The sequence below is a fragment of the Carassius carassius genome, chromosome 6, assembly GCF_963082965.1.
Source record: "Carassius carassius chromosome 6, fCarCar2.1, whole genome shotgun sequence".
NCBI lineage: Eukaryota > Metazoa > Chordata > Actinopteri > Cypriniformes > Cyprinidae > Carassius > Carassius carassius.
Genome location: NC_081760.1, coordinates 14,980,763 through 15,007,645, shown reverse-complemented (window position 1 = coordinate 15,007,645; position 26,883 = coordinate 14,980,763). Strand labels below are relative to the sequence as shown.

The 26,883-nt window shown below is 39.6% G+C and overlaps 1 protein-coding gene across 1 annotated transcript in view; it reads left to right on the top strand.

Moving 5' to 3' along the window:
* Positions 1-1,083: 1,083 nt before the first annotated feature.
* Positions 1,084-26,883, top strand: part of LOC132142407 (prostaglandin F2 receptor negative regulator-like) — a 71,798-nt gene continuing 45,998 nt past the window's right edge. The window contains exons 1-3 of the mRNA XM_059552249.1: positions 1,084-1,359; positions 9,172-9,537; positions 15,475-15,882. Coding sequence (XP_059408232.1) covers positions 1,317-1,359; positions 9,172-9,537; positions 15,475-15,882 — 817 coding nt within the window. The 5' untranslated portion in view covers positions 1,084-1,316. The remainder of the gene's footprint in view (positions 1,360-9,171; positions 9,538-15,474; positions 15,883-26,883) is intronic.

Below are 26,883 nucleotides of genomic sequence, written 5' to 3'. Positions count from 1 at the left end.
CACAAGCGCAGTGTAATAATCAAATTAGCCATTTTAGGTGATATAAAGGAGTGCAGTGGATTAAGACTGACAACCAGAAGGTTGCTAGATCAAATGAATGAATGAATGAATGAATGAAGGTTCATGTCAGTGTCACCACCGTTTCCCTGAATGGTACTTACAAGTCATTTCAGATGAGAAGTGTTTACTTAAGTGACTGCAGGTTATTCAACTGTATCTCAACACTAGATGGCACAAAAGGCTTATACGACTCTAATCTGCTGCGTTGAGAGAATGATAACTAAATTAAAAAGTCATTTTGCTACTAAACAGATTACATTCATGATTCTAGAATGGAGCTGAAACTCATCTGAATTAAAATACATTTTCATTTAGTCATTTAGCAGACGCTTTTATCCAAAGCAACTTACAAATGAGGACAATGGAAGCAATCAAAAAACAACAAAAGAGCAATGATAAGTAGACAACTAGGCTATAACAAGTCTCAGTTAGCTTAAACACAGTAGCAAGGGCTTTTAAATAATATAATAAATAAAAAGAAAACAGAAAGAATAGAAAAAGAATAGAGCACGTTATTGTTAGAGGTCTTTTTTATAATTGTATAACAAATGAAAAGAAAATGGAATACAAAAGATTAGAAAGGTGGGCCTAGTTAGATTTTTTTTTTTTTTTTTTTTTTTTAAAGAATAGAATTAGAATAGTGAGTGCTATAGAGAGTCGAATAAAGATGGAAGAGATGGGGTTTAAGCCGATTCTTGAAGATGGCTAAGGACTCAGTTGCTCGGATTGAGTTGGGGTGGTCATTCCACCAGGAGGGAACATTAATTTAAAAGTCCGTAAAAGTTTGTGCTTCTTTGGGATGGCACAATCAAGCAACGTTCACTTGCAGAACGCGAGGGCACATAAGACATAAGCACATAAATCTATCTATCTATCTATCTATCTATCTATCTATCTATCTATCTATCTATCTATCTATCTATCTATCTATCTATCTATCTATCTATCTATCTATCTATCTATCTAGTCTGTATGTATGTGTGAGAGTGCGCGCGCGTGTGAATGAGTGTGTGACGTTCCTCCAGTCTCTCGTAGGGAGTCCCGTTGAACTTCCAAGACCGTGAATCAATCAGGGGGTCGCGCGCGCGGTGGACGCGTTCGTCAGTCATCTCCCGTTCACGCTCAAACCGAGGCCGTGACGTCATCGCAGCGAGGGTCTCTGGATCTCAGGTGCATCCCGGAGCTGTCTATCCCTCCAGCAGTGTGTCGTCAGCTCATATCAGGAATAACGCGGCGGACCGCGCGTCTCCAGCGACATGGGAGAGACTCGAGCGCTGATCCTGCTGTGCGCCGCTGTCGGTGAGTTTGCTGCGGGAACATCTGAACTGCGATTGTAGCAGAGAAATGACAAACCCTCCGCACACGGCGTGCGTCTGTTGTATCTGACAAATAACAGTGTTCCTGTCAGAAACATGAAAGTGTTTTGCTAGGTTACCTAAAATGCGTTTCAAGTGGTGACATCTGAATTAGCTGCTTTTATTTATGACAAAATGTAATTTAATATGACTGAATCAACCTGATTACATTAGGAGCATTTTCAAAGTGATATAGTTTAGATTGTGATTTCACCTTTTACAGCGTTAGCCATTGTTGCTGAGATTTTATGAAACATCTCAGTCATTATAGAATTGGTCTGCCGTGATTTCTTAGATTTGCATGATATTTACAGTAAATACTCAAAGGAAGTAAATACACATTGATGTATAGTATATATTTCCATAATAAATTAGATCTAACTACATCTCTGAATCATTATAGATTTGTTCTGCCATAAATTCTTCATATTGTTAGATTTGCATGGTCACAATTGACACTAAATTCCTCAAGGGAAGTATGCATATTGAATTAGCCTAGATTTAAGATTTCCATTTTAAATGAACTCTAATTACAATCATTATATAATTATTAGTTCTTGATTTCTATTTACAGTAAATACCTCAAAAGGTGTATTAAATGAGATCTCAATCAAATGAGAACGAATGCCTTGGCAACTATTGGAAATAAATAGTTTTTTTATTATTATCATTAACTAACAGTGATGTGGTTTTATTTTATGGTTTTATTTTAATTTTAATTTTTAGTTATAATAACCCTGAACTTAATATATGACATGGAATGGCATGCAAACTTATACTCTTAAAATATAATAATTGTAATTTGAATCAAAAAGGGTTTAACAGCTTTTGTTAGTTCCTCAAACATTTTATTTATGATTTCTGTAGAAAACCATAAATGTACTGGTGCTTTAATTTAAAGAAGCCAGAAATCAAACCACTGATCAGAGATCTGAAAAAACCTGTAAAGAAACTCCAAGAACTTTTAACCTTCAAAGGGCCAATTGGCCATTTTTTTTTTACCTAAATACTGCAACCCTTGAAGGGCAGTTATTTTTACGGGAACATTGCATAAAGTATCTGCTTTGCATATTGCATGAGACCTAAATAAACCTCTAAATTATTATAAAAATCATGTCTAGATTAAAAGTTTCTGATTTACATGGTCAAAATGTATAGGTTCTAAATTAAAATGTTGTCTGTAAAGTTTTTTTTTAATTAAAAATGTTGTACAGTGCGATATGCTGACATATTTGGGTATGCATTATTTGCATGCATATATTTGCATATTTATATTCTCACGTGTCCTTTAAACGAACTTAAAAACAGACCAGATTATATGACCTTTCCTCTCTTTTTTTGCTATTCTGCATTCATCACATAGACCTGTCTGTTAAACACTCATGTTTGTACTAATAAAAAATATTAAGAATTTGTGATTTTCTAAAGCTGAAAAGATTTCCTATAGACTTGATTTATTTTAAATATAGTGCAAAAGAGAATAAATGAGCATATGGGGAAAATGACAATGCTTTAAATCACACATTTCTCCTTTGTCTTCCGCAGTTTTGAAGTTACAGTAGGTGCCTAAGGCTTAAAGTGTGTCACTCTGTGTTACAGGAGCTCTCCTGTAAGAAAGGAATATTTTAAGATAGTCTTTTTTTAATTTAGTGTCATTTGCAAGTCTAGTGGGGTGAGAGTTATCATTAGCATGGTGCTTCATTTGCATTTGTGGTCTTTTTTTGTATGAAAGTGCATGTGTGCTTAGAAGATAATCCTCATAATCCCACTGTAAAGTGCCAAACACCAAACAGCACTTGTGTTTATGAAACTCAGGAATCAGGTAAAATATTTTGTTATGTTATGGTTAAGTTATATGTCACATCATATGTCACATAATTAGTGATGCTTCTTCACAAGAACAGTGCATCTGTCTAGTTGCAAATTGTAATCCAAGAGATCCTGTGTACTGTTTTTTTGGTCCAATAAGTATCTATAAAAATCTCTGTTTTATCTAAATTTAATAGGAAAATTATAAATTATTGGTCATGCAATCTTTTACATTTTTAACACACTCTGTTAGCTTAGATAATTTAGAAGTTTAATCTGGTCTTGTTGAGATATGTAGTTGAGTATCATCAGCATAACAGTGGAAACAAATTCCACATTTTCTAATTATATTACCAAGGGGCAACATGTATATTGAAAATAACAGAGGACCTAGGACAGATCCTTGTGGCACTCCATTCTTTACTGGTGATAAATGAGATGACTCACCATTTAAATAAAGAAAGTGGTAGCGTTCGGACAGGTAGGATCTAAACCATCTTAAAGCCTGCCCTGGAATACCCTTATAGTTTTGTAATCAATTTATGAGTATGTCATGATCTATAGTGTTGAACGCAGCACTAAGACCCAGTAAAACTAGCAATGAGATGCAGCCTTTGTCTGAAGCAAGTAATTTGAAGTTAACAAGTGCAGTTTCTGTGCTATGATGGGCCCTGAATTCTGACTGAAATATTTTCTGAATTTTTTTTTTAAACATAAATGGAAGATTTGAAATGGGTCTGTAATTTGACAGTTCATTAGGATTTAGTTGTGGTTTGTTGACAAGAGGCTTAATATCCACCAGCTTGAATGTTTTTTGGACGTGACCTAAAGATAATGACGAGTTAATAATATTGATAATTGATAATATTCTTCTTCTACAGATTACAGGTCTTTCAGTAATTTAGTGGGTACAGGATCTAATAAATATGTTGTTGGTTTAGATGCAGTGATAAGTAGGGGTGCGCGATAAATATCGTCCGATAATTAATGCGCTTCTCGTCAGTAAAGCCGGTTATCTAATCAGCTGTAAATTCCATCTGGTGTGTGAATTCACATAGAGCAGCTGTTACTACACAGAGCCGTTGTTAACTGACAAGCTGCGCAAATCCACTTTCATTATCAGCATTGAGTTGCGCAGCTTGTCAGTTAACAATGGCTCCATATAGTAACAGCTGCTCTATGTGAAATCCCGCACCAGATGGAATTTACCGCTGATTAGATAACCGGCTTTACTGACGAGATGCGCATTAATTATCGGACGATATTTATTGCGCACCCCTAGTGATAAGTTTATTTAGCTTTTCCTGTCCTATAGTTGTAAAGCACTGCATTTGTTCTTTGGGTGCAATGGATGAAACTGAAGTATTAGATGCTGTAGAATCTACATTTTGTTATTGTATTTCTGATGTTATCTATTTAATCAGTGAAGAAATTCATAAAGTCATTTCTATTAAATTGTGATGGAATATTTAAATCGATTGACTTCTGGTTATTTGTTAATCTAGCCACTGTACTAAATAAAAATCTTGGATTGTTTTGGTTATTTTCTATGAGTCTGTGGATATCTGGTATCTTTTAGAGCCTGTCTATAGCTAGACATACTGTTTCCATGAAATTCTAAAAGCTTCCAAGTCACTGTAGTTTTTATCCATTTACACTCATGATTACAAGTTTCTTTCTTGAGACAACTGGTATTGCTGTTGTACCATGGCACAGTACGTTTTTCTCTAACTTTTTTCAATTTGATGGGGGCAACAGCTTCTAATGTATTAGAAAAGATGATGCCCATGTAGATAGTCATTTCATTTAGTTCATGTGTATTTATGGGTACACAGACCAGCTGAGATAATTCTTATTAAGGTTATTAATCTATTTTTTAGTGGTTGGAACAATAGTTCTGCCCAGACGATAACACATATCCATATAGTTAATATTAGTAATACCCAGCATGCACGATACAAGGAAATGGTCAGTAACATCATCAATTTAAGGTACAATATCTATATCAGTAAGGTCAATTCCATGCAACATAATTAAATCTAGCATATGTTGAAAACGATGAGTGGGCCCGGTGATGTTTTGCTTGACTCCAAAAAAAGTATATTAGGTCAATAAACACAAATCCTACTGGATAATATGTAATATCAATGCTAATGTTAAAATCTCTGACAATTAGCACTTTATCAACAGTAACCAGTTGGTCTGAGAGTAAATCTGCAAATTCTTTTAGGAATTCTGTATACGGACCTGGTGGTCAGTAGCCAGAGCAAGAGATACATTAGATTTCTTTTGCATATATGACAGTGTAACATTAAGAAGTATTTTGAATGAGTTAAACCTGTATCCTGTTTTCAGAGTCATCAGAGAAGCCTAAACCAGGGCCATTAATTTTAATATACTGTATATAATATACTATATTTATTTAATTAATAGAATTATATTAAATATTTTTGTAATGAAATCTAAAGAACAATATAAGTGAATTTCTTTTAAAAAAAACTATCTATCTATATATATATATATATATATAATTATATTAAAATTGTATACATTTTAATACATTCATTTAATATCAGTTTAAATTAATTTAATTTTAATTAATGTTACATTAATATTAATTAATTTAATACATTAATTTAAAATGTACTTTGAAGCCCTCAATTAAGTCTATTTCTTGCCCTTCATATTAAAAAGTTTGGCCACCTCTGATCTAAATGGTACGTATGTAACCATAGTTCCCTGAGTAGGGAACGAGACACTGCGTCCTCTAGGGGCCGCTATGGGGAACACCTCGTCGTGACCCATGTCTGAAGCATACATTGAAAAAACACCAACTTGTTGGCCGGCGACAGCCTCCGACGTCACTACAGGCGCAACTATAAATCAGCACCGGGAGAGCACGTCACTATCTTCTTTGTCTGAAGCTTGCGTCCAAAGCATGGGAGGGAGCTAGAGGACGCAGTGTCTCGTTCCCTACTCAAGGAACTATGGTTACATACGTAACCTGAGACAGTTCCCTTTCGAGGGAACTTCGAACTGCATCCTCTAGGGGCCGCAATGGGGAACAGTATACCTACGCCGCCATGCTGAGGGGAGTGCAGGCCAGAATCATGGCGAGCACTAAGTACCAACTCTACCATTTCCATGGGAGTTGCCCCTGGGAGGTTTAGACGGCTGTGTGTGACAGTACCCCTTACGGCCAAAAGGCCTAAGCTACATACCCAACTTAATTGCTAGGGCCACGGCCCAGGGTAGAGCTGAAGGCTTGGAATCAGGAAAGATTCCTTTAAAGGGATAAGGCTAAGAACCTAGCATTTCTACCAAGTCTTGCCTGTCACACAGGGGCTACCGCTAGCTTACGCATAAGCTTGCTGAAAGAGCTGTCTCGACAGTTCTCTAGTAGCAACACCCTGTTTAGATAGGTATCCGAGGATACATAGGTGTAGTGGTGCCCAAGATGAACGGGGCTTTTACCAACTCAAGAAAGGGCACGAAGCAACCGCGCGAAACCCTCACCATATAGGATTTTAGAAAGAACGCAGAATACTAGCGTGCGAACTTACCACAGTGTGGATATCAGATAGTGTGCAAAGACTTCACATGCACACTTACCATACCATGGATTTTCAAATACTGTTCTAAGGAGGGGCTCTCATGGCACTCTGATAGAGCAGCTCATAGATGGAATGTTGCATCTCAAAACAGTATGATTGAGAGTAATCAACTCGACCTATGGAAACAATACTTGAGCACTCTGGGGAAAAAAACAGAGAACTCAGTCTCATATGAGAGGAGAACTCCGAGCTCAGAGTAGCACGCTTATAGGTGACCCTCTTTTGGAAAAAGGGGAGCGCTGCTAAATTACCACGAGAATCACCCAAATAGCCCCTCATGTTGAGGGAAGCGATGCTTAAGGTGTATAAACAAATACACACTGGCTGAATGGAGCCCAGGGAACCAAGGTCTAATCATCTCAAGAAAGGGAATGAAGTGGAGCGCGTAACCCTTATCGTACAAGATTTCAGAAAGTTTGCAGAGTCTTGCGTGCAAACTTACCACCATGTGGTTTTGAGAAAGTACACAAAGCTTAGCGTTTGTACTTAAAGGTTCCTAAGCATCACAGAGGCGCTGAATCTCACGGGAGAGGCAAGCTCAATTTTACACACCTCGGGCGAGGGGAGCATCACCTGAGGCAGCATATACAAGAAGACTTATGTAACTGCCACCTCCACTTCCCGCTAGATGCGACAGCACCCCTAAGCGACCAAGAGACCCCTCGGGGTGACCTGACCAGACATCCATGAAATTCCCTGCAGTGCTGTGCCAGTTCTGATGATCAAGGAGGCTCCCTCAGAAACCTGTGATCTCAGCCGCCTAATACCGGAACATGAAGCCGGATGGCTGGTGCTGGCGAGTGTTTAGTAAACACTGTAACTGATCACTGCAAAGGAAACTCACAGAGTTTATTAGTAGACACCTAACCACCAGCAATTAAATACACATAAGTATATACAGAGAGGGTTACATTTACTCACCCACCCTCCTGCGCCGGAGCCCCGCTCAAGGGGCGCCTCCTTTTAGTCTGGACCATCAGTCAGGTGGTTGCTATGAACATAGAACCATAAAAACTTTATAGGTCCAGCATAGGAGACTTATGCGAGAGGTTTCCACCTAACCTCGATTACGTGGAGAGGTGGTGGTAACAGGGAAATTAGGAAGGGGAGGATAAAAGATGAAGTTCACCCTCTGAAGTCGATTAACGCATATACGCGCTTCAAACAAAACAGTCAGTGAAGATGAAGAAGATAGATACGTGCTCTCCCGGTGCTGATTTATAGTCGCGCCGGTAGTGATGTCGGAGGCTGTCGCCGGCCAACAAGTTGGTGTTTTTTCAATGTATGCTTCAGACACGGGTCACGACGAGGTGTTCCCCATAGCGGCCCCTAGAGGACGCAGTTCGAAGTTCCCTCGAAAGGGAACTGGTTTTATTCATGTCGAAATTATTAATATAGCTAAATCACCTAAATACATTCATTTATACCGACAAAAGTTTTTATGGGTTAAAGGAATACTCCACCCCAAAATGAAAATTTTGTCATTAATCACTTACCCCCATGTTGTCCCAAACCAGTGAAAGCTTTGTTCATCTTCGGAACACAATTTATGATATTTTGGATGAAAACTGCCAGGCTTATGACTGTCCCATAGACTGCCAAGTAAGTTACACTGTCAAAGTCCAGAAAAGTATGAAAAGCACTGTCAGAAATGTCCATCTGCCATCAGTGGTTCAACCGTAACATTATGAAGTGACGAGAATACTGTTTGTAAATGAAGAAAACAAAAATAACTTTGTTCAACAATTCCATTGTCAACAGTCTCTTCTGTGTCTCTCCACATCACTCAAACTGCCTAAACTGCTCTTCTGTGTCAGGCGTGCCACAAGGATGCACTGTTTTCTTTTCAGTTTTCAGGAGACTGTTGACAAAGAAATTGTTGAACAAAGTTATTTTTGTTTTCTTCATTTACAAACAGTATTCTCGTCACTTCATAATGTTACGGTTGAACCACTGATGGCAGATGGACTATTCTGATGACGTCTTTCATACTTTTCTGGACTTTGACAGTGTAATTTACTAGGCAGTCAATGGGACAGTCACAAGCCTCCTGGTTTTCAACCAAAATATCTTAAATTGTGTTCCAAAGACAAACAAACCTTTTACGGGCTTGGAACGACATAAGTGATTAATGACAAAAATTTTCATTTTGTGGGGGAGTATCCCTTTAACTCGGGTAGAAAAAGCTATTTATTGTAACAATTACAGGTTACCACTTTTTCTAGTGTGTTTAAAATCATAATTAACCAAAATACAAGAGTAAGATTAGTAAGATGAGCAAGTCCTGTTTCATATGGAAATCAATAAAGCAGTGTTGTATTTGTGTTTTGAAGGTTTATGCCACTGCAGGTCGGTGATGGTGTCCGGGGGCCCCCTGCTCCGGGTCGAGGGCCAGCCGCTGTCCATTCACTGTGATGTATCGGAGTACGAGGGCCCGAGAGAGCAGGATTTTGAATGGACTATAACACGAGGGACAGAAACCATCAATGTGATCTCAACGTTTGATGATCGTTTCACAGACCACTCTCTTCAGGACCGCATATGGAGCAACGACATTAGTGTGTCACGACTAGCAGACAACGCTGTTGAACTAAGAATTCAGGAGGCTCGAGTTAGTGACAGCGCCATCTACCGCTGCAGTACTCCGAGCACAGACTCGGTCATTAGTGGAAACTATGAAGCAGACGTCCAGCTGCAAGGTCAGTATGTGCAGTTTTAAATTACCTGGTGTAAAACATTTGCAAACAAATAAATAAAACAAATGCATAATGAATATGCAGAAAATTAGGTTTAATATTATCTAATGCGTTTTCAGTTTTAGTTTAGGATTTATAGACTTTTGGGTATATTTGGTCTATACAATAATTAAGTTTTCAGCACTACATGCTTAAACTTGTATTTAAAGGGAAAACAAGATTATTTTCTGACCCCATTGGCAAATATTTTTCTTGTTTTAAGCATAATCTCATTTAGTTTTTTAAGTTATTTTTATTGAGATATGACAGGAAAGCACTGGGAGGAGAAAGGGGAGCGGCAAAGAACCTCAAGACTGGAATTGAACTTGGGTCGGTGAAATGTGCCGACACACTAACCACAAAGCTATTGGCTCATCTCATTTAGTTTTAATTTTTCAATAAACAAACAAGTCATTTTGGGTCTCAAGTAAATATATCTTGATTTAAAAGTATATACTGTAGATGTTCAGACCAGATTTATAATTATTTATAATAGCTGGGCATGCAGTTCAGTGCATTAATTACCGATGGCTTATGAATTATGTGTTTAAAAGCAATTTTGTTTTAAAAGTTCATTCTTTTTGACTGTGGACTAGCAAGCCTAAACTCTGAACACCAGCAGCATTTATTGTGCAAAATTCACTGGGTTAATGATATTGTCATTATCATTAGTTCATGAGCACTGACTGATCGTGTTGAAAATTAGAGTCAACACTGGCGATTTGTGTAAGAACCCACAGGACATCAATCCATCTCAATAGTTTCTCCTGACAGCAGTGTGATTTAATGTCAATGTAGATTATTATTTTTTTGTTGGCTCTCAGATGTTTTTTCAGAAGTCACAGATCTTAATACGAACTTGAATGTTTCTTATGAAATGCTTCCAAGAACAAATGATCTGCTATTCACATTAAATGTATAGCTCTAAACTTTTACTAGTTTAAGTTTCTCCTATTTATGAAATTTTAGGAGAATCATCTGAGACAAAATATTACTGGTCAAAATTTTCCAGAAGTTAGAATTATGATTTTCTTTTTTTAAAGAAGACCCTTATGCTCACTAAGGCTGCATTTATTTGATTAAAAATAATGAAATATTATTACGATTTAAAATAACTGTTTCTATGTGAATATATTATAAAATGTAATTTATTGCTCTGATGCAGTTCTGAATTTTCTGCATTATTACTCCAGTCTTCACTGTCACATGATCCTTCAGAAATCATTCTAATATATTGATTTGCTACTCAAGAAACATATTATTAACAATGTTAAAAACAATAGAAAACTAATTTAAAATACATTTAAAAAAAAATCTTAATTATTAAAAATTTTGACCAGAGTGCAAAAAGCTAAAATGAAGAATTTATTTAAGTAACTAGAAATAATATTGGCACCTAAATGAAGATAAAATCTGGTTGGAACAGAAGTTGTCATGTTCAGTAGCTCTTCTCTCTGAGGGTAATCACTATTAAAAAGATTTCAAGATTGCAAACTGCTCTGCAAAAAGCTTGCAACATCTCTAAGATCTGTAGGGTTTGTCTTCACATTTCTGTTTTAACAGTGATGTGCTGTAGATAAGCAGCATTCCTGCGTGGCACACAAGCTGATGAACACTAGCATTCAAACTAACTACCTGCTGTCAGATGCTGCGTTCCCTCCTGTCTGCTTGTTCGTGGAGTAACACGCTAACTGTAGCAGGTGGAGAGTTCTGGCGACTCCATCAGATCCAGCAGAGCGTTCGTGTACAAGAACTGCAGATCAGTCAAGATCAGATCAGTGATCATTTCAGCGGTTACTGTTCTGAATGATTTTGATTGGCACAGAAAATAATAGTGACTCGAATCATATTTATTTATTTAAATTAATGCATTTATTCAAAGTTTAAAACTAAATGTGTGATTATTGCAAATGCTCAGTATACACATAGAGAGACAGATAGATAGATAGATAGATAGATAGATAGATAGATAGATAGATAGATAGATAGATAGATAGATAGATAGATAGATAGATCTATCTATCTGTTGTCTGTCAGTCTGTCAGTGTTGTGCAAGTTCATACTTAAAAAGAACTAGCTCAAAGTTCAGTTCACACAGATGATAATGAACTAGTTCATGTTCATAGTTCTTTTTTTTAAAAAAAATGAACTAAGTTCACATATCTAAAAACGAACTAGTTCAGTTCATTTGTATCATTATAATATTTTAACAAATATGAAACGCGCTTTTTTAAATGGCTACAACAGTATAGTATGCCTACATAGCCTACTCTCTATTTGTACAAATTTCTGCACATTAATTTAATTCTTAATTTTGCACACACAAGTTGAAAGGCATTTGTTCAAATCAAGTTCACGGATAATTGTGCGTGCATTTATTAGCCTAATTAGGATACTAAAATCCAGAGGTGGGTAGTAACGAGTTACATTTACTTCGTTACATTTACTTGAGTAATTTTTTGGGGTAACTAATACTTTATACTCTTACTTGAGTAATTTTTGGGGGAAAAATCTGTACTTTTACTTCGTTACTGTGGGCGACGCTCCTCTCGTTACTTTATCTTAATGCAATAAATGTTATGAATGCTTCAGTTTATTCCAAACGCGCCGTCTACTTTTCTCTGGGCAATGAGCGATGCCCATTCGTGAATGATTCATTCTTTTGAGTCAATTCTGTTCAAAGGCTTGATCAAACCAGTTGGCAAACGAGTGAATTGGTTCATGAATCAGTTTGAATGAGTCGTTCAGTTCCCTGCCGCACGCGCTGAGCATCTGACTTCACTCAGAGTTTTAACGTTTAAGAATATCAGCAGCGTTGAAAACGTGGCTGGAGCTGAACTGAAATGAAAGCAAATCTGCAAAGGCTATTATTTGCTAGCGATGGAGATCCTTATTAGATGAACACCGCATGTGCTGTCTACTGTTTAACAGGTAATAACTTGGGCTACATTCGATTACAGTACACGATACCACTGTGACATTAGTTTGTTGTACGTGTGTGGCTTATAACAGAGGGGAGTCAAGTTGAATGCAGCTTCCAAAAGACAAAAAATAGCCGATTAAGATTTTATTAATTTTAATACATATCATCAGCTGCTAAATTCAGATCTGTGATTACTTGCTGGCGCTGAGCCAGAGATAGATGCGTTTATACAGCGCTGCACATTATAACAAATCACACATGATTCTTTTGAGCTTATTAAAGCATTGGCCAATCAGAGGTGTTCAGATGAGTCATCGCTAAAATGCCGGTGCTTCCTTCACTCGCTCGCTGACTGAATACCTCTTTCTGGCGAATTCTCTCGTCAGAAACAACAAAGTGCAGATGTGTGTACGAATCTTTAATTAAGATACTGATTTCACAGTGTTAACAGTTTCAGTGATTTTAATGGGAGTTTCTGAGAGTGATTGAAATCTAGACTGTCAGTGAAAATGATCTTTAATAATGTAAATGTTATTTGCTCTCTTTCTGAACAATGAAAGATTAGTAGCAATATTTATATTACATTAACTTTCAATGTTAAATTCACATTTAATATAAAGTCAGTCGTATTAAAAATATGTTATGGCATGATACCTATATCTGTTACTTAAGTAAACAGACAGGGTTTTATAATAAATTACATAAATTGGAGTAAAGGCTGATGAAATATATACATTTATACACGCACACATACATTACATACATTTTATCTATATATCTAAATAAAAATAGGCTCAGTATATATGACTCAAAGTAACTAGTAATTAACTACTTGAGTAGATTTTTTATCCGATACTCTTTTACTCTTACTCAAGTAACTATTCAAGACTAGTACTTTTACTTTTACTTGAGTAAATATTTCTAGAAGTACTTTTACTTTTACTTGAGTACAGTTTTTGGGTACTCTACCCACCTCTGCTAAAATCCTAACAAATAGGCTATGCTATGTACAAAAAAATCAGATGAGCCCATAATATGAACGGTTAAGCATTTTCCTCCCATAGAAAACCATTATAAGAACGCTTAATGTGGCTTAATGCAGATAAGAATGTCCCCTTATTATGTCGAAATAACGAGATATCGATACTAGGCTACTGTGTCCACCGTGGTCTCCTTTTTGATCAGCGGAAACGATTTTTGATTGTTTGGGATCTGACTGTCCAGCGTATTTGAAAAAGTTAAGCAAACTTTCCTGTCTTTTTGACATTTTCCCCCTGCGTGAAACGATCGAGGCTAACAGCAATCTCAACTAGTACAACAAGCGCGCAAGTCATGTGTCACAAACATTGAACACTACACAAACAGTAATTTTTTTTTTCATTTAGGCAATTAATTTTAGTGACACAGGAGATGCCGGATAAAATGTCGGAGGTGACGGAACATGTTCCGGCTCAAATTAAGCCCTGGTAAAACCTGACTTTTCAAATGAGCGTGAACGTGAACTGCGCGTGCTGTTCATTCCTGCCAGAGTGAGCACCGCTCTCGTTCACGTTCATTGTATGAAAAGTGATTCATTCAGTTCAGCGTTCGGCGAAAATATGAACGCGTTCATTGAACGCGTTCATGCACAACACTGCAGTCTGTCTGTCTGTCCGTCTCCCCATCCATCCATTCAACCACTAATCTGTTTGTCCATCTCTCCATCTATCTATCTGTTTATCCATCCATCCATCCATCCAACACTGAAAGATGTTGGGACTAGAGAAAAATACACACCGTTTTGAAATTGTTGCCTCTAGATTTTAGATGTATTAACATGAGACTAGTGAGTTTAGTCCATTACTAAACAAGTAAACTAGATATACAATCAGAGTTATAGATTCTATTATTAATTCTAATAGTGTTTTTCTGTTGGTTATTTTACACCTCTGTCTCCTTCCTTTGGGTCGACAGTTCATAGTTGATTGTGACAGAGCACGTAAGGACTTTTGATCGTATTTAGAGAGTAAACCTCTTTGATTGCATCTGTTTCCACAAGTTCACCTCTGATGGTTTTACTTGTCAATCTGGTTCAGTGACTGGTGCATCCTTGTGATTAGACCTGGTAGACATGAAGTCGGCTTTTAATGTTAGACTAACATTGTATCGTTTCAGTAATGTGTGTTTTGTTTCATTTTTACATTCGTCTTTATGCAATCTATGTTCAGTGGTTGGATGGCGATGTACAGTGGCATTTCCTGCCGTATTATTACTGTAATTCATTGACAGAAAGCTGTTAAAGCAAACACAGTTTCCCCAGATGCCATTTTTTTATTCGTCATGTCTGTGTCATTTAGTAATAAATATTGGTTGAATTTTAATAGGAAATAAATTGAAAATTTTTTTTGCAAGTAAAAATTATTAATTTAGAGTTATTAATTGTTAGTTTTGATTGAATTAAAGTGTAGTAGTAAAAAGTGTAAAGTACAGTGTCTAATCTTCTATTGTAAAGAGCAAATGTCATGTTTAGTCGACCTTTCTTAAATTTACAGCTATAAATAATATAATATAGCCACTGATATCTAGAGAGCAGACAGACAAATAATACTTAAAAGGAATTATACTTGTATTCATCATGGATACATTAAATTAATCAAAAATGACATTAAAGACATTTATAATGTTACATATTTCTATTTCAAATAAATGTTGTCGTTTTTCACTGTCTTTTCATCTAAGAATCCTGAAAAGTAAAATGTATGATGGTTTTTCACAAAAATATTTGTAATATTTGAAAATGTTTAGTTTCCTTAAAAATTGCTGGCGTCAAATTTTCACTCTGAAATTGCTAGTAAATTTCACAAATAGTTGCACAAAAACGCATTGAATTATTCACAAAATTTTGAACTAGAAAAACTGAAATAGTATTTAGTATTTAGTAGTTTATCTGTGTGTTTGTGCTTGTACCTCTTCTCTAGAAGTTTTCTTTTCTATTTTAGTTTTTCCCAGCAGTCTGATTATGGCTGCTGATGTCCCAAACCCTGTGGTTCATGAGGGCAGATCTATCAGACTCCAGTGTAACGTCTCCCGCAATTTCATCGAAGGAATTTACCTGTCTCTTACATGGTCAGTTAAGAGAGGCTCATCTCTACTAGAGGACCTGCTGACCTTTGGTCCAGATTTTGGTGTGACAGTTGGTGATGACTACATGCAGCGCTACACAGATGGAGGGATGCGTCTAGAAATGGGAAACGGCGTCTTGCACAGTCTCATACTCTCCGGAGCAACACCAGCTGATCAGGGCATGTATGTGTGTACAGCCAAATTGTGGACAAGAGAGCAGGGAATCTGGAACCGCATTCAGGAGAAGACAATGGAGATAGGAGAAGTGACTGTCACCCCTACAGGTTAGTTACTTAAAACAACTTAATAAAAATACTGTAGCCCATAGCACAACAGAATAAAACCACAACTCAATTAAATTAATACAATTAAGATATATTAATAGAAATTATGTAAGGTTCACTTATGTTAATTTAAATTTTTAATATAATTTTAGAGAAACTGTCACACTCAAATTCTGCTGTTTGCATAGGGCTGGGTATCGTTAAAATTTTTTATTATCGATACCGACCTTGACTTTGATATCAGTGCAAATAGTTTTAATAAAGTTCAAATAGTTTTTAGTTTCAACATCTTGTGAAAATTGAAAAAGCAACTTGAGTCTTTTATCCTTAAATACTTATATGACTGTTATTCAAATTGCGAACCGCATCCGCACCCCGACATTCATCCGGACCGCGAGCCGTAACACAGCACCATTTCAAGTAAGAGGCATGTCAAAACAGTGGAGCGGATTATAACAAGCGCTCAGGGTCATTTATGGTAAATATCTTTCAGCACTATATCCTCTAATACTTTTATCTAAAGCAAAACACGCTTTATTCAAGCCCTTTTCGCTCCATGTGCTTTCTCTCTCTTTTCAGAATCTCGCTCTCAGAGCTGCGTATGACGCTGTTATGTTAACAATAACAAAAACAGGGTGAAAATTATTGATTATTTTCACTGAAACACAACAGAAAACAACAATTATGCAAATATAGTTATTTTTCAGATGTGATTTAGCATCATTAATCTGTAGGCTAAGAACATTTCAAAATAATTATGTCATTTTAATTGGGAAAAATGTTGTTAGATGGCTAGGATAGAACTTAAACGTTAAAACTGCTTGTTATCTTTTTTTGCTCAAGATGAGAAAGTTTTGATTATTGTAGCTACATTGTTTTTAGTGGATAATGCTTTTAAGCTAAATATTAAAATAGTATAGTGTTACGATCTCTTCAGAGTCGCAACAAAATAAGGGAGTCACCACACTACAACTAATTTAATAAATGGATTTATTAATCCGTATAACAGAACACCATTAAGAATCAGTGCTCTCCTCTCTGTCCCAGTCTCTTATAGAGAGTCCTAATTATGTTCAGGTGTACAACAATCACTGTCTTCAGCCAATCACCTGCAACTCAGAGATAAAGAGTTAATCTCTAAAACCGTCACAATAGCAGCAGCAAAACCCTGAAAAAAAAACAACAGTATTTTATTCTGTCACATGGCCTTGCATGTATCTAAATGTAAAAAATACAATGAATGTAAATTCTGAAAAAGTTATTATTATTATTATTATTATTTTTTTTATGTCCAGACCTCTGCTTGGAAAATATAGAAGCGTGCTTCTTAGAAAACTTTAATTGAATACCCCTGTCTTATATAAAGAAACTTTATTTGTAAGGTTTTGCAATATCTGTGTCAAATATTTCCTTATGTGTCTTGGTATTGTACTGTTATTATAGAATTTGATGACAGAACATGGTTATGAATTAAACCTAAAAGGCTGGACGTACATTAACACCTCTTTTTCTTTTTTTTTTCTTTTTTTACAAAGCGGATCATACAGTAGATCATATATTTTGTCTGAAGCCTATAAAACAGACATGTGAGCCAAGTCTCTGGGTGTAACCAGTGTAAACTAATGTTTTACCTTGATCACCTTTAGGTAAATTAAGCATGCTGCATGCATATTGACTCACTGATGTTGTTGAGATTAACCCCTTATTGAAATTTTGTAATGAATGTAATTAATGTTTGTAATGGGCAATTTAAGGTACTTGATGTTATCGAGGCAATATGTTCGGTACCAAAAGAGTATCGAACTTGATACCAAGCCCTACATTTGCATAGAAAATGCATCTAGACTTTTACATTTGAGTATTATTTTTATACTATATTATAATATTAATTCAGATTTTGAATTGGCTATTATATATGTCACTTTTGTCATTTTTATTAGTCAATTAAGTTATGAATTAGTTTATGTAAATTAAATTATGGATTAAATTAAAATTAATTAATTTAATTGTACATTCAATAAAATGAAATTATAAATTATTAGATTTGAAATTAGATTTGATTTTACATTGTGTAAATTTAATTATGCATTCATTGAAATTAAAATCATAAATTATATATATATTTTATTTTTGATAAATAATATAAATTAAATTATGCATTAAATGAATTTGACTAATTATGCAGTATGTTTTAATTCTGTAAATATTTTTTTAAATATGCATTCAGTGAAATAATGTTTTTTTATTATGTAAATAAAATTATGCATTAAATGCAATTAAAATTTTGTTTAAAAAAAAGTTCGCATTTTATGCATTACGTTTCTTGCTAAAGACTTGTAAAGCAAATGTTAACCTAAAGGAAATGTGAATCTATTTAAAATCCCGACATGCACAATTTTGAGTGAACTATTCCTTTAATTGTCTTCCATCATGGCTTTATACTGTTGTGCATTTGCTTAATGTTGTCAATTTTATAAGTTTAGTTGTGTTGTGCCCTCCTGGGAAACTGTCATGATCATGATGCCATGAAATAATTATAACAACATTTGTGAGAAAATGTATAAATAAGTTGTATTTGGAGGAAAAAAGAAAGAAAGATATGTGATTATGGTTTTTCAAGTCATGTAGCACTTCCTTAGAAAAGAGTAGATATGCTCTTTTGACTGGTTTTATCTTGTTCAATGTCTTCAGACCTTTCTCACAGACCAGGCTGTTTGAATTCTCGTTGCCAGTGAAATTCCTGCCTGGTTACCATATATACTGTCAATGTTTACTGCAGAGTCTTTAATTAAAATCAGGCAGACTGCGAGTGTCTACTGTCTACAGAACCATCCAGCAGACATTACACAAACACAAGCTCTCAAAGTCTTTGTGTTGTCTGAGATTGTAACCAAAAGATGTTAAGAGAATTAAAATCTTCAAATTTATATACTAAATATCACATTGAGAAATAAATGAGAAATGAAAAATGAACGTTTTTTTCTTCAGAAATTAAAGGAATAGTTAATCCGTAAATGACAATTCAGGCATCATTTGCTTACTAATGTTATTGCACACCCGGCTGAGTTGCTTTTTTCTGTGTAACACAAAAGGAGATATTCAGCAGAATGTTCATGCTGCTCTTTTCCATATAACAAAATTATAAAACCAATACAAAAAAACACCGGAAAAGTTATAAAAAGACCTGCACTCTTCTGAAGTCATATGCAGTAGCTTTGTGTTAGAAGTTATTCATTGACAATATTTCCTCCACTTTAGCTCTTAAATTAATTTGCATTTACAGGGCTCTCTTTGCGTGAGAAAAATTAAATTAAATAAAAAATTGTGCATCATTAATATAAAAAAGGTACATGAATAATGACTAAGGTTTGGGTGTTTTCCTCACAAAAAGCTCTTTTAAGTTTTTTGAATACTTGAAAAGTATCGAGCAGAAGAGTCATAATGAATAATGTATGATAGTTTTGAGGGACATTTTGTAATTTTTGTAATTAATGGAGCAGCTTTTATTTTCCACTAAAGAAAAAGTTAGATGGGTTTGGAACAGTGTCATTTATTTAGGGGTTCAAGCTTGTAGTGCTGAAACCCTATTGTAATTGTTAGAATGGCCAAGGATCAGAAATCTCCATGTAACTGATCAAACTGATCAGGCAGACCAAACCGTTAGAATAGAGACTTGAAACTTGGAGGAATGGTAGTACTCACACTGTCTACAACATCACCAGGGCTCGCCCCAATCAGCCTGACGGGAGCGCTACATCAATCAAAAGTACAAAATCCCTCATAACTCCTAAACCATTAGTTGTAGACTTTTTGTAGACCTTATGTCATTGAAATCCTTGGCTCACAGCGGACAAAACACATACCTAAATCTGCTTTGGCGAACAAGTTCTAGGTGTTTTGCCTGATTGGAACCAAACCAGTACAAAAAAACATTCTCTGGACAGGGATTATCAATAATTATCCAAACACCTTTCCAATCAGCCTTGCAATGGGATGCCAAAACTTTGAAAGAGCAGGGGCCACTTTTACTGAAACGCATACAACATTTGAACAGAAAGAGATCATCACCAAACTTGGTACACATATGTTAGACCTCAGTCTTTGGTCAAATTTAAACAATTGCAGAGCTTAGTCACTTGCTGGAAAAAAATGCCTTTGGAATCTATTAGAAGTTTGAAAGAAATCAACCACTGCAATAAGACATTATTGTGTTTTGCACATACACAAAATATTAATATTATCTAATAGACCTACTCATTCTGAACACATTTGCCTGTAGAACCACTGCTGTCAATCAAATTGTTCATTAAATATTCCCAATTATGTCAAAATCCTACTTTTGCGAACTAGTCCTATAGGTTTTCACTCAATCTCAATATAACCACTTCAGCACAATTCTCTGGACTCTCTAGATCAATAATCATCATCAGAAAAATAAATAAATAAAAAAAAATTAATTTTACCCCCTCCTTGAACTGCCACCTTAATGTGGTGGAGGGGTTTGAGTACCCGAATGACCCTAGGAGCTATGTTGTCCGGGGCTATATGCCCCTGGTAGGGTCTCCCAAGGCAAACAGGTCCTAGGCGACGGGTCAGACTAAGAGCGGTTCAGAACCCCCTTATGAGAAGACTAAATCAAAGGACCATGACGTCGCCCGGTATGGCGCAGCCGGGACCCTAACCTGGAGCCAGGCCCGGGGTTGGGGATCGTATGCGAGCGCCTGGTGGCCGGGCCTCCCCCCACGGGGTCCGGCCGGGCTCAGCCCGAAGGAGCGACGTGGGGCCGCCTTCCCGTGGGCTCACCACCTACAGGAGGGACCGTAAGGGGCCGGTGCTTAGACAATTGGGGGGCAGTCGAAGGCGGGGTGCTCGACAGCCCGATCCCTGGACACGGAAACTAGCTCTAGGGATGTGGAACGTCACCTCACTGGCGGGGAAGGAGCCCGAGATTGTGCGTGAGGTTGAGAGGTTCCGACTAGCGATAGTCGGGCTCACCTCTACGCACAGCTTGGGCTCTGGAACCACACTCCTCGAGAGAGGATGGACTCTTCACCACTCTGGAGTTGCCCATGGTGAGAGGCGGCGGGCTGGTGTGGGTTTGCTTATAGCCCCCCAGCTCAGCTGCCATGTGTTGGAGTTTACCCCGGTGAACGAGAGGGTCGCTTCCCTGCGCCTTCGGGTCGGGGATAGGTCTCTCACTGTCGTTTGTGCCTACGGGTCGTTTTACTGGGGGACTTCAACGCCCACGTGGGCAACGACAGTGACACCTGGAGGGGCGTGATTGGGAGGAACGGCCCCCCTGATCTGAACCCGAGCGGTATTCAGTTATTGGACTTCTGTGCTAGTTACAGCTTGTCCATAACGAACACCATGTTCAAGCATAAGGGTGTCCATCAGTACACGTGGCACCAGGACACCCTAGGCCGTAGGTCGATGATCGACTTTGTGGTCTTGGACACTCAGGTGAAGAGAGGGGCGGAGCTGTCAACCGATCACCACCTGGTGGTGAGTTGGATCCGATGGCGGGGGAGGAAGCTGAACAGACTCGGCAGAGCCAAACGTACTGTGAGGGTCTGCTGGGAACATTTGGCCGAGTCTCCTGTCAGAGAGATCTTCAACTCCCACCTCCGGCAAAGCTTCGACCGGATCCCGAGGGAGGCTGGAGATATTGAGTCCGAGTGGACCATGTTCTCCACCTCCATTGTCGAAGCGGCCGCTCGGAGCTGTGGCCGTAAGGTTTCCGGTGCCTGTCGAGGCGGCAATCCCCGAACCCGGTGGTGGACACCGGAAGTAAGGGATGCCGTCAAGCTGAAGAAGTGAAGTGACATTCAGCCAAGTATGGTGACCCATACTCAGAATTTGTGCTCTGCATTTAACCCATCCGAAATGCACACACACAGAGCAGTGAACACACACACACACACACTGTGAGCACACACCCGGAGCAGTGGGCAGCCATTTATGCTGTGGCGCCCGGGGAGCAGTTGGGGGTTCGATGCCTTGCTCAAGGGCACCTAAGTCCGCCCTGAGTACCTCAAGTCTCTGGATGTTGTGGGGCTGTCTTGGCTGACACTTTGCTAAGGGCTATCAGGTCCCTGTACGACCGGAGCAGGAGCTTGGTTCGTATTGCCAGCAGTAAGTCAGACTTGTTCCCAGTGTGTGTTGGACTCCGGCAGGGCTGCCCTTTGTCGCCGGTTCTGTTCATGATTTTTATGGACAGAATTTCTTCTGTCCATAAAAACCTTCCCGGGAAGGTGTTCCGGGCGCGTCCCACTGGGAGGAGACCCCAGGGAAGACCTAGGACACGCTGGAGAGACTATGTCTCCCGGCTGGCCAGGGAACGCCTCGGTGTCCCCCCAGAAGAGCTGGAGGAAGTGTCTAGGGAGAGGGAAGTCTGGGGTTCTCTGCTTAGACTGCTGCCCCCGCGACCCGGATGGATGGATGGATTTTACACTTTGGGTAGCTATAATGGGGTAATTTAGATAAGGGGTTACCAAAGATACCCAAAAGCCTAAACGAAAACTTTACAAAACTTGGTGTGAACATGTGTCAGATGATTCTTAACAAGCACGCAAAGTTTCAACGGAGAATGGTTCATAGGTGGTGCCGTGGCAATATAACTGCCATAAAAGTCAACATTAGTTCCTCTTCGGGAACTCGAGCTGCGTCGAGCGCTTTTGGGGAACGCCTTTGGCAAGTACAACTCTGAATATCGTGTGCAATCAGTCCAATGGAAGAGCGTGACGTCACAGGCGGGGTGACGTAGTAACCAGGAAGCTATAAAAGCCCGTGCCGTGCAGCTGGTTTCAGCTTCGCGTCTTTCAGCAAGCGCTCTGTGTGTGTATGTTCAAAAGTCTGTCTTGTAAGTCTTATTTACTGTTGTCAGTCCCAATAAAGACATAATGCCAAAGTGCAAAGCAAAGACTAGATACGTGAAGGGCGAATCCAAATCGCGCTATAAATTGTGTGTTCCTCCCTGCCAACGCTACATCACGCCTGGGGATACACATGATTTATGCGTGGTTTGCCTGGGGTCGAAGCACGCTGAGAGCCAACTATCCGCATTGTGATCGATTGCCGATGCGGACGCTTCGATCCCAGAGGGCTCTCTTCGAGGAGGGTGCCTTCACCAGCATTCCCCGCGGTGCTGGCCCCGCTTTTGCCGAGGCAGAACGGCTGCTGCACTCGTGGGGTTCGCAGGTGGATCTGGCGGAGGGTATGGAGACGGGCCAGTCCTTATTTCATTCCTCATCTGCCAGATCCGGCACCCAAACCCTGGGTTCGGAAGCATGCTCGCCCCCAGGGCGAGGGGTCGACACTCCACCTCTCTTCATCCGATGAGGTGAATATGGAGACGATTAGTAGGGATTCGCCACCCCTATCGCCCCAGTATGAGGAGCTGTTGGAGGTGGTAACTCGCGCAGTTGATAAATTAAAAATCGAGTGGCCTGCAGAGAAAAAACATGAACCGAAGAAAAGTAAACTAGATGAGCGGTTTCTGCGGCTGAGACAGCCACCTCCAGCCCGGAGCCTTCCCTTTTTTCCCGACCTCCACAAAGAAATAGCGAGGTCGTGGAAACACCCTTATTCGACCCGTCTCTTCGGCCCCGACTCTCAATATTATGGCAATGTCACGGGGCTTGATGAGCGAAGGTACAGAGCGATGCCCCGGGTTGAACAGACGCTCGCGAGCTATCTGTCACCTGGTTCGGCGTCGTCTCTGAAGGCTCCGGCCTTGCCCACAAAACCATTAAAAATGACATCTACATTAATGGGCTAATACACTATGGCCGTCCTCCAAGCATATCAAGCCGACCTGCTGAGAGATGTAGACGAGGGAGAGGGGATCAAGTCCGACGATAATGCAGAGCTTAGACAGACCGCTGATCTCTCCCTCCGTGCCACCAAAGAGACCGCTCGGCGGCGACACAGTTAATACCGTCGTCGACAGGTTTCAGGAGGCATGCAAACAGGCGGCGGCGTTCCAGAGTTTCCTCCCTCATTGCTCTCGTGGGTTATCTGGGCGGGAGATACCCATGCCACTAGTGGGCTCCTCATACCGCGAGGCTCAAAAACAGAGCGTCGCCACTCGTGCTCCCCCACGCTGAGTCGGGGACTTCCAAGCCAGAATCAGATCTTCGTGCAATTATCGAAGCCAGGAAGTCCTCGACGAAGAGGTCCTGACGCCAGAGTCGCAGTGACCCTGAGGGTAGCCCTTACTGGGGTAGAGCGGTGTCCACCTCATTATACGGTGCCCATCTCACCCCGGTGCCCTCTGGAGGCCGGTCTGCCAACCCTGCCAGTGTTTCAGGGTGCAGCGGTCTCCCGCGAGCGTCACTCCCAGTTATGTCTGCCCGCGAGCGTAGCGGAGCTGGGAAGCTCGCCACCCCTTCGGGGGCCTCTTACACCAGAGATCAGTCTCGAGAGACTGGTTCCCTTAGTACATTATCTAGCAGCGTGGAAACTACTGCCAAATGTATCTAAATGGGTCCTGCAGACAGTAGAAAGAGGCTATTGTATTCAGTTCGGCCGTCCACCGCCGAGGTTCAATGGGGTTACACCGACAGTCGTCGGCCCCCAGCAGGCTCTGGTGATGGAACAAGAAGTGAATACCCTATTAAGGAAGGAGGCCATCGAGGTGGTCCCTCCTCTAGACAGGGAATCCGGGTTTTACAGCCGGTATTTCATAGTTCCAAAGAAGGATGGGGGGTTGCGCCCGATCTTAGACTTACGTCAATTAAACCTCTCAGTAATGTCACTGAAGTTCAAAATGCTCACTGTCAAACAGGTTGTAGCTCAAATCAGATCCGAGGACTGGTTTGTCACAATAGATCTCAAAGACGCATACTTCCACATATCCATCCTTCCACAACACAGGAAGTTTCTGAGGTTCGCTTTCGGGGGCAAAGCTTATCAATATCGAGTACTTCCCTTCGGCCTTGCACTCTCACCCCGCACATTCACGAAATGTGTAGATGCGGCTCTAGTACCCCTCCGTATGCAGGGCATCCGCATTCTGAATTATATTGACGATTGGTTGATTTTAGCTCAGTCAGAGCAGATGGCGGTTCGACATCGAGGTGTCGTTCTCGCCCATTTGGGGGAGCTGGGTTTGAGACTGAATGCCAAGAAGAGTGTACTTTCTCCAGTTCAGAGAACCACCTATCTAGTCGTAATATGGGATTCGACCACGATGCAGGCACGTATGTTTCCTGCTCGGATCGAGTCAATCCTTTCCTCAGTCAAGAGAGTCAGAGAAGGCCAGTCACTCACTGTCAAGCAGTTTCAGAGACTGTTAGGGCTCATGGCAGCTGCGTCCAATGTGATACCTTTTGGCCTCCTGCACATGAGGCCCCTACAGTGGTGGCTCAAGACCAAGGGGTTTTCCCCGAGGGGAAATCCATTGTGAACTATCAAGGTCACGCGGCGATGCCTTCGTGCCTTAGACATATGGAAGAAACCTTTGTGATACCTTTTGGTCTCCTGCACATGAGGCCTTACAGTGGTGGCTCAAGACCAAGGGGTTTTCCCCGAGGGGAAATCCATTGTGAACTATCAAGGTCACGCGGCGATGCCTTCGTGCCTTAGACATATGGAAGAAACCTTGGTTCTTGAATCAGGGCCCGGTGTTGGGAGCTCTTGGTCGCCGTGTAACGCTAGCGACAGACGCGTCCCTCACCGGTTGGGCTGCGGTCATGAGTGGCCACCCTGCCCGCGGTCTGTGGAGTGGTCGCCATCTGACATGGCACATCAATTGTCTAGAAATGCTAGCAGTGTATCGAGCATTGAAATATTTCCTCCCAGACCTGAGAGGCTGTCATGTGTTAGTGCGCACAGCGGTGGTCTCTTATATCAGCAGACCCTTAGTCGTTGGATAGTCGAGGCTATCAACGTCTCATATGAGTCCTCTGGTCTTCCCCTTCCTTTGGGAGCCAAGGCTCACTCTACACGGAGTATGACTGCCTCTAAGGCCTTTCTAGCAGGTGTGTCCCTCTTGGACATCTGCAACGCTGCGGGATGGTCCAGGCCCTCTATATTTGCCAGATTTTACAATCTTGATATGCGAGCCGCTCCTGGCTCTTCTGTCCTCTCGCCTTAGCTGTGCTCTGCGGATACACACTAGGCAGGGGTTTGGTAGTCTGGCAGCGTTGGCACATCGTTCCCCAAAAGTGCTCGATGCAGCTCAAGTTCCCGAAGAGGAACGTCCCTAGGGTACGAATGTAACCCTAGTTCCTCGAGGGAATGAGACGCTGCGTCGCAGAGCCATACTCCCGGCACCCCTGCCGACGCTTGCTTCCCTACTTGAAGCTGAAGCCAGCTGCACGGCACGTGCTTTTATAGCTTCCTTGTCGCTACGTCACCCCGCCTGTGATGTCACGCTCTTCCATTGGACTGATTGCACACGATATTCAGAGTTGTTCTTGCCCAAAGGCGTTCCCCAAAAGCGCTCGACGCAGAGTCTCGTTCCCTCGAGGAACTAGGGTTACATTCGTAACCTAGGGACGATTTCTTTGGTAAATTAACTGGAATTGCCAAAAATGCTCTTTTTATTTACTGATTTAGCGGGTTACAGGCTTTCTAAATATTATGTATTATATTTTTTCTTATGTGGCTAAATGCTTTAAAGCACTTGAATCCCAGTATTTGCTGCTTGCAGCTATATTTGTTTTTACTATAATATTTCTAAAAATTTTAAAGGAGCTTTTATTTTTTATTTCCATTTTAGTTTTAGATTAAGTTTGAGTACTTTTTATGTACTTTTACTATTATAGTATTTAGAAAAATCTTAAATATTTTTTTTTACATTATACATTTTAATTTTAGTTGTTTTATGTACTTTTACTATTTTTTTTATTATTATGATATTTAGATTTTTTTAAATTAGCTTTTTATTTTTATATTTTACATTTTAGTTTTAGTAATTTTACCATTGTAGTATTTCTTCATATTTTAAATGAGCTTTTTTATATTTTCAGTTTCCAGTAATCCAGTTAGTTTTAG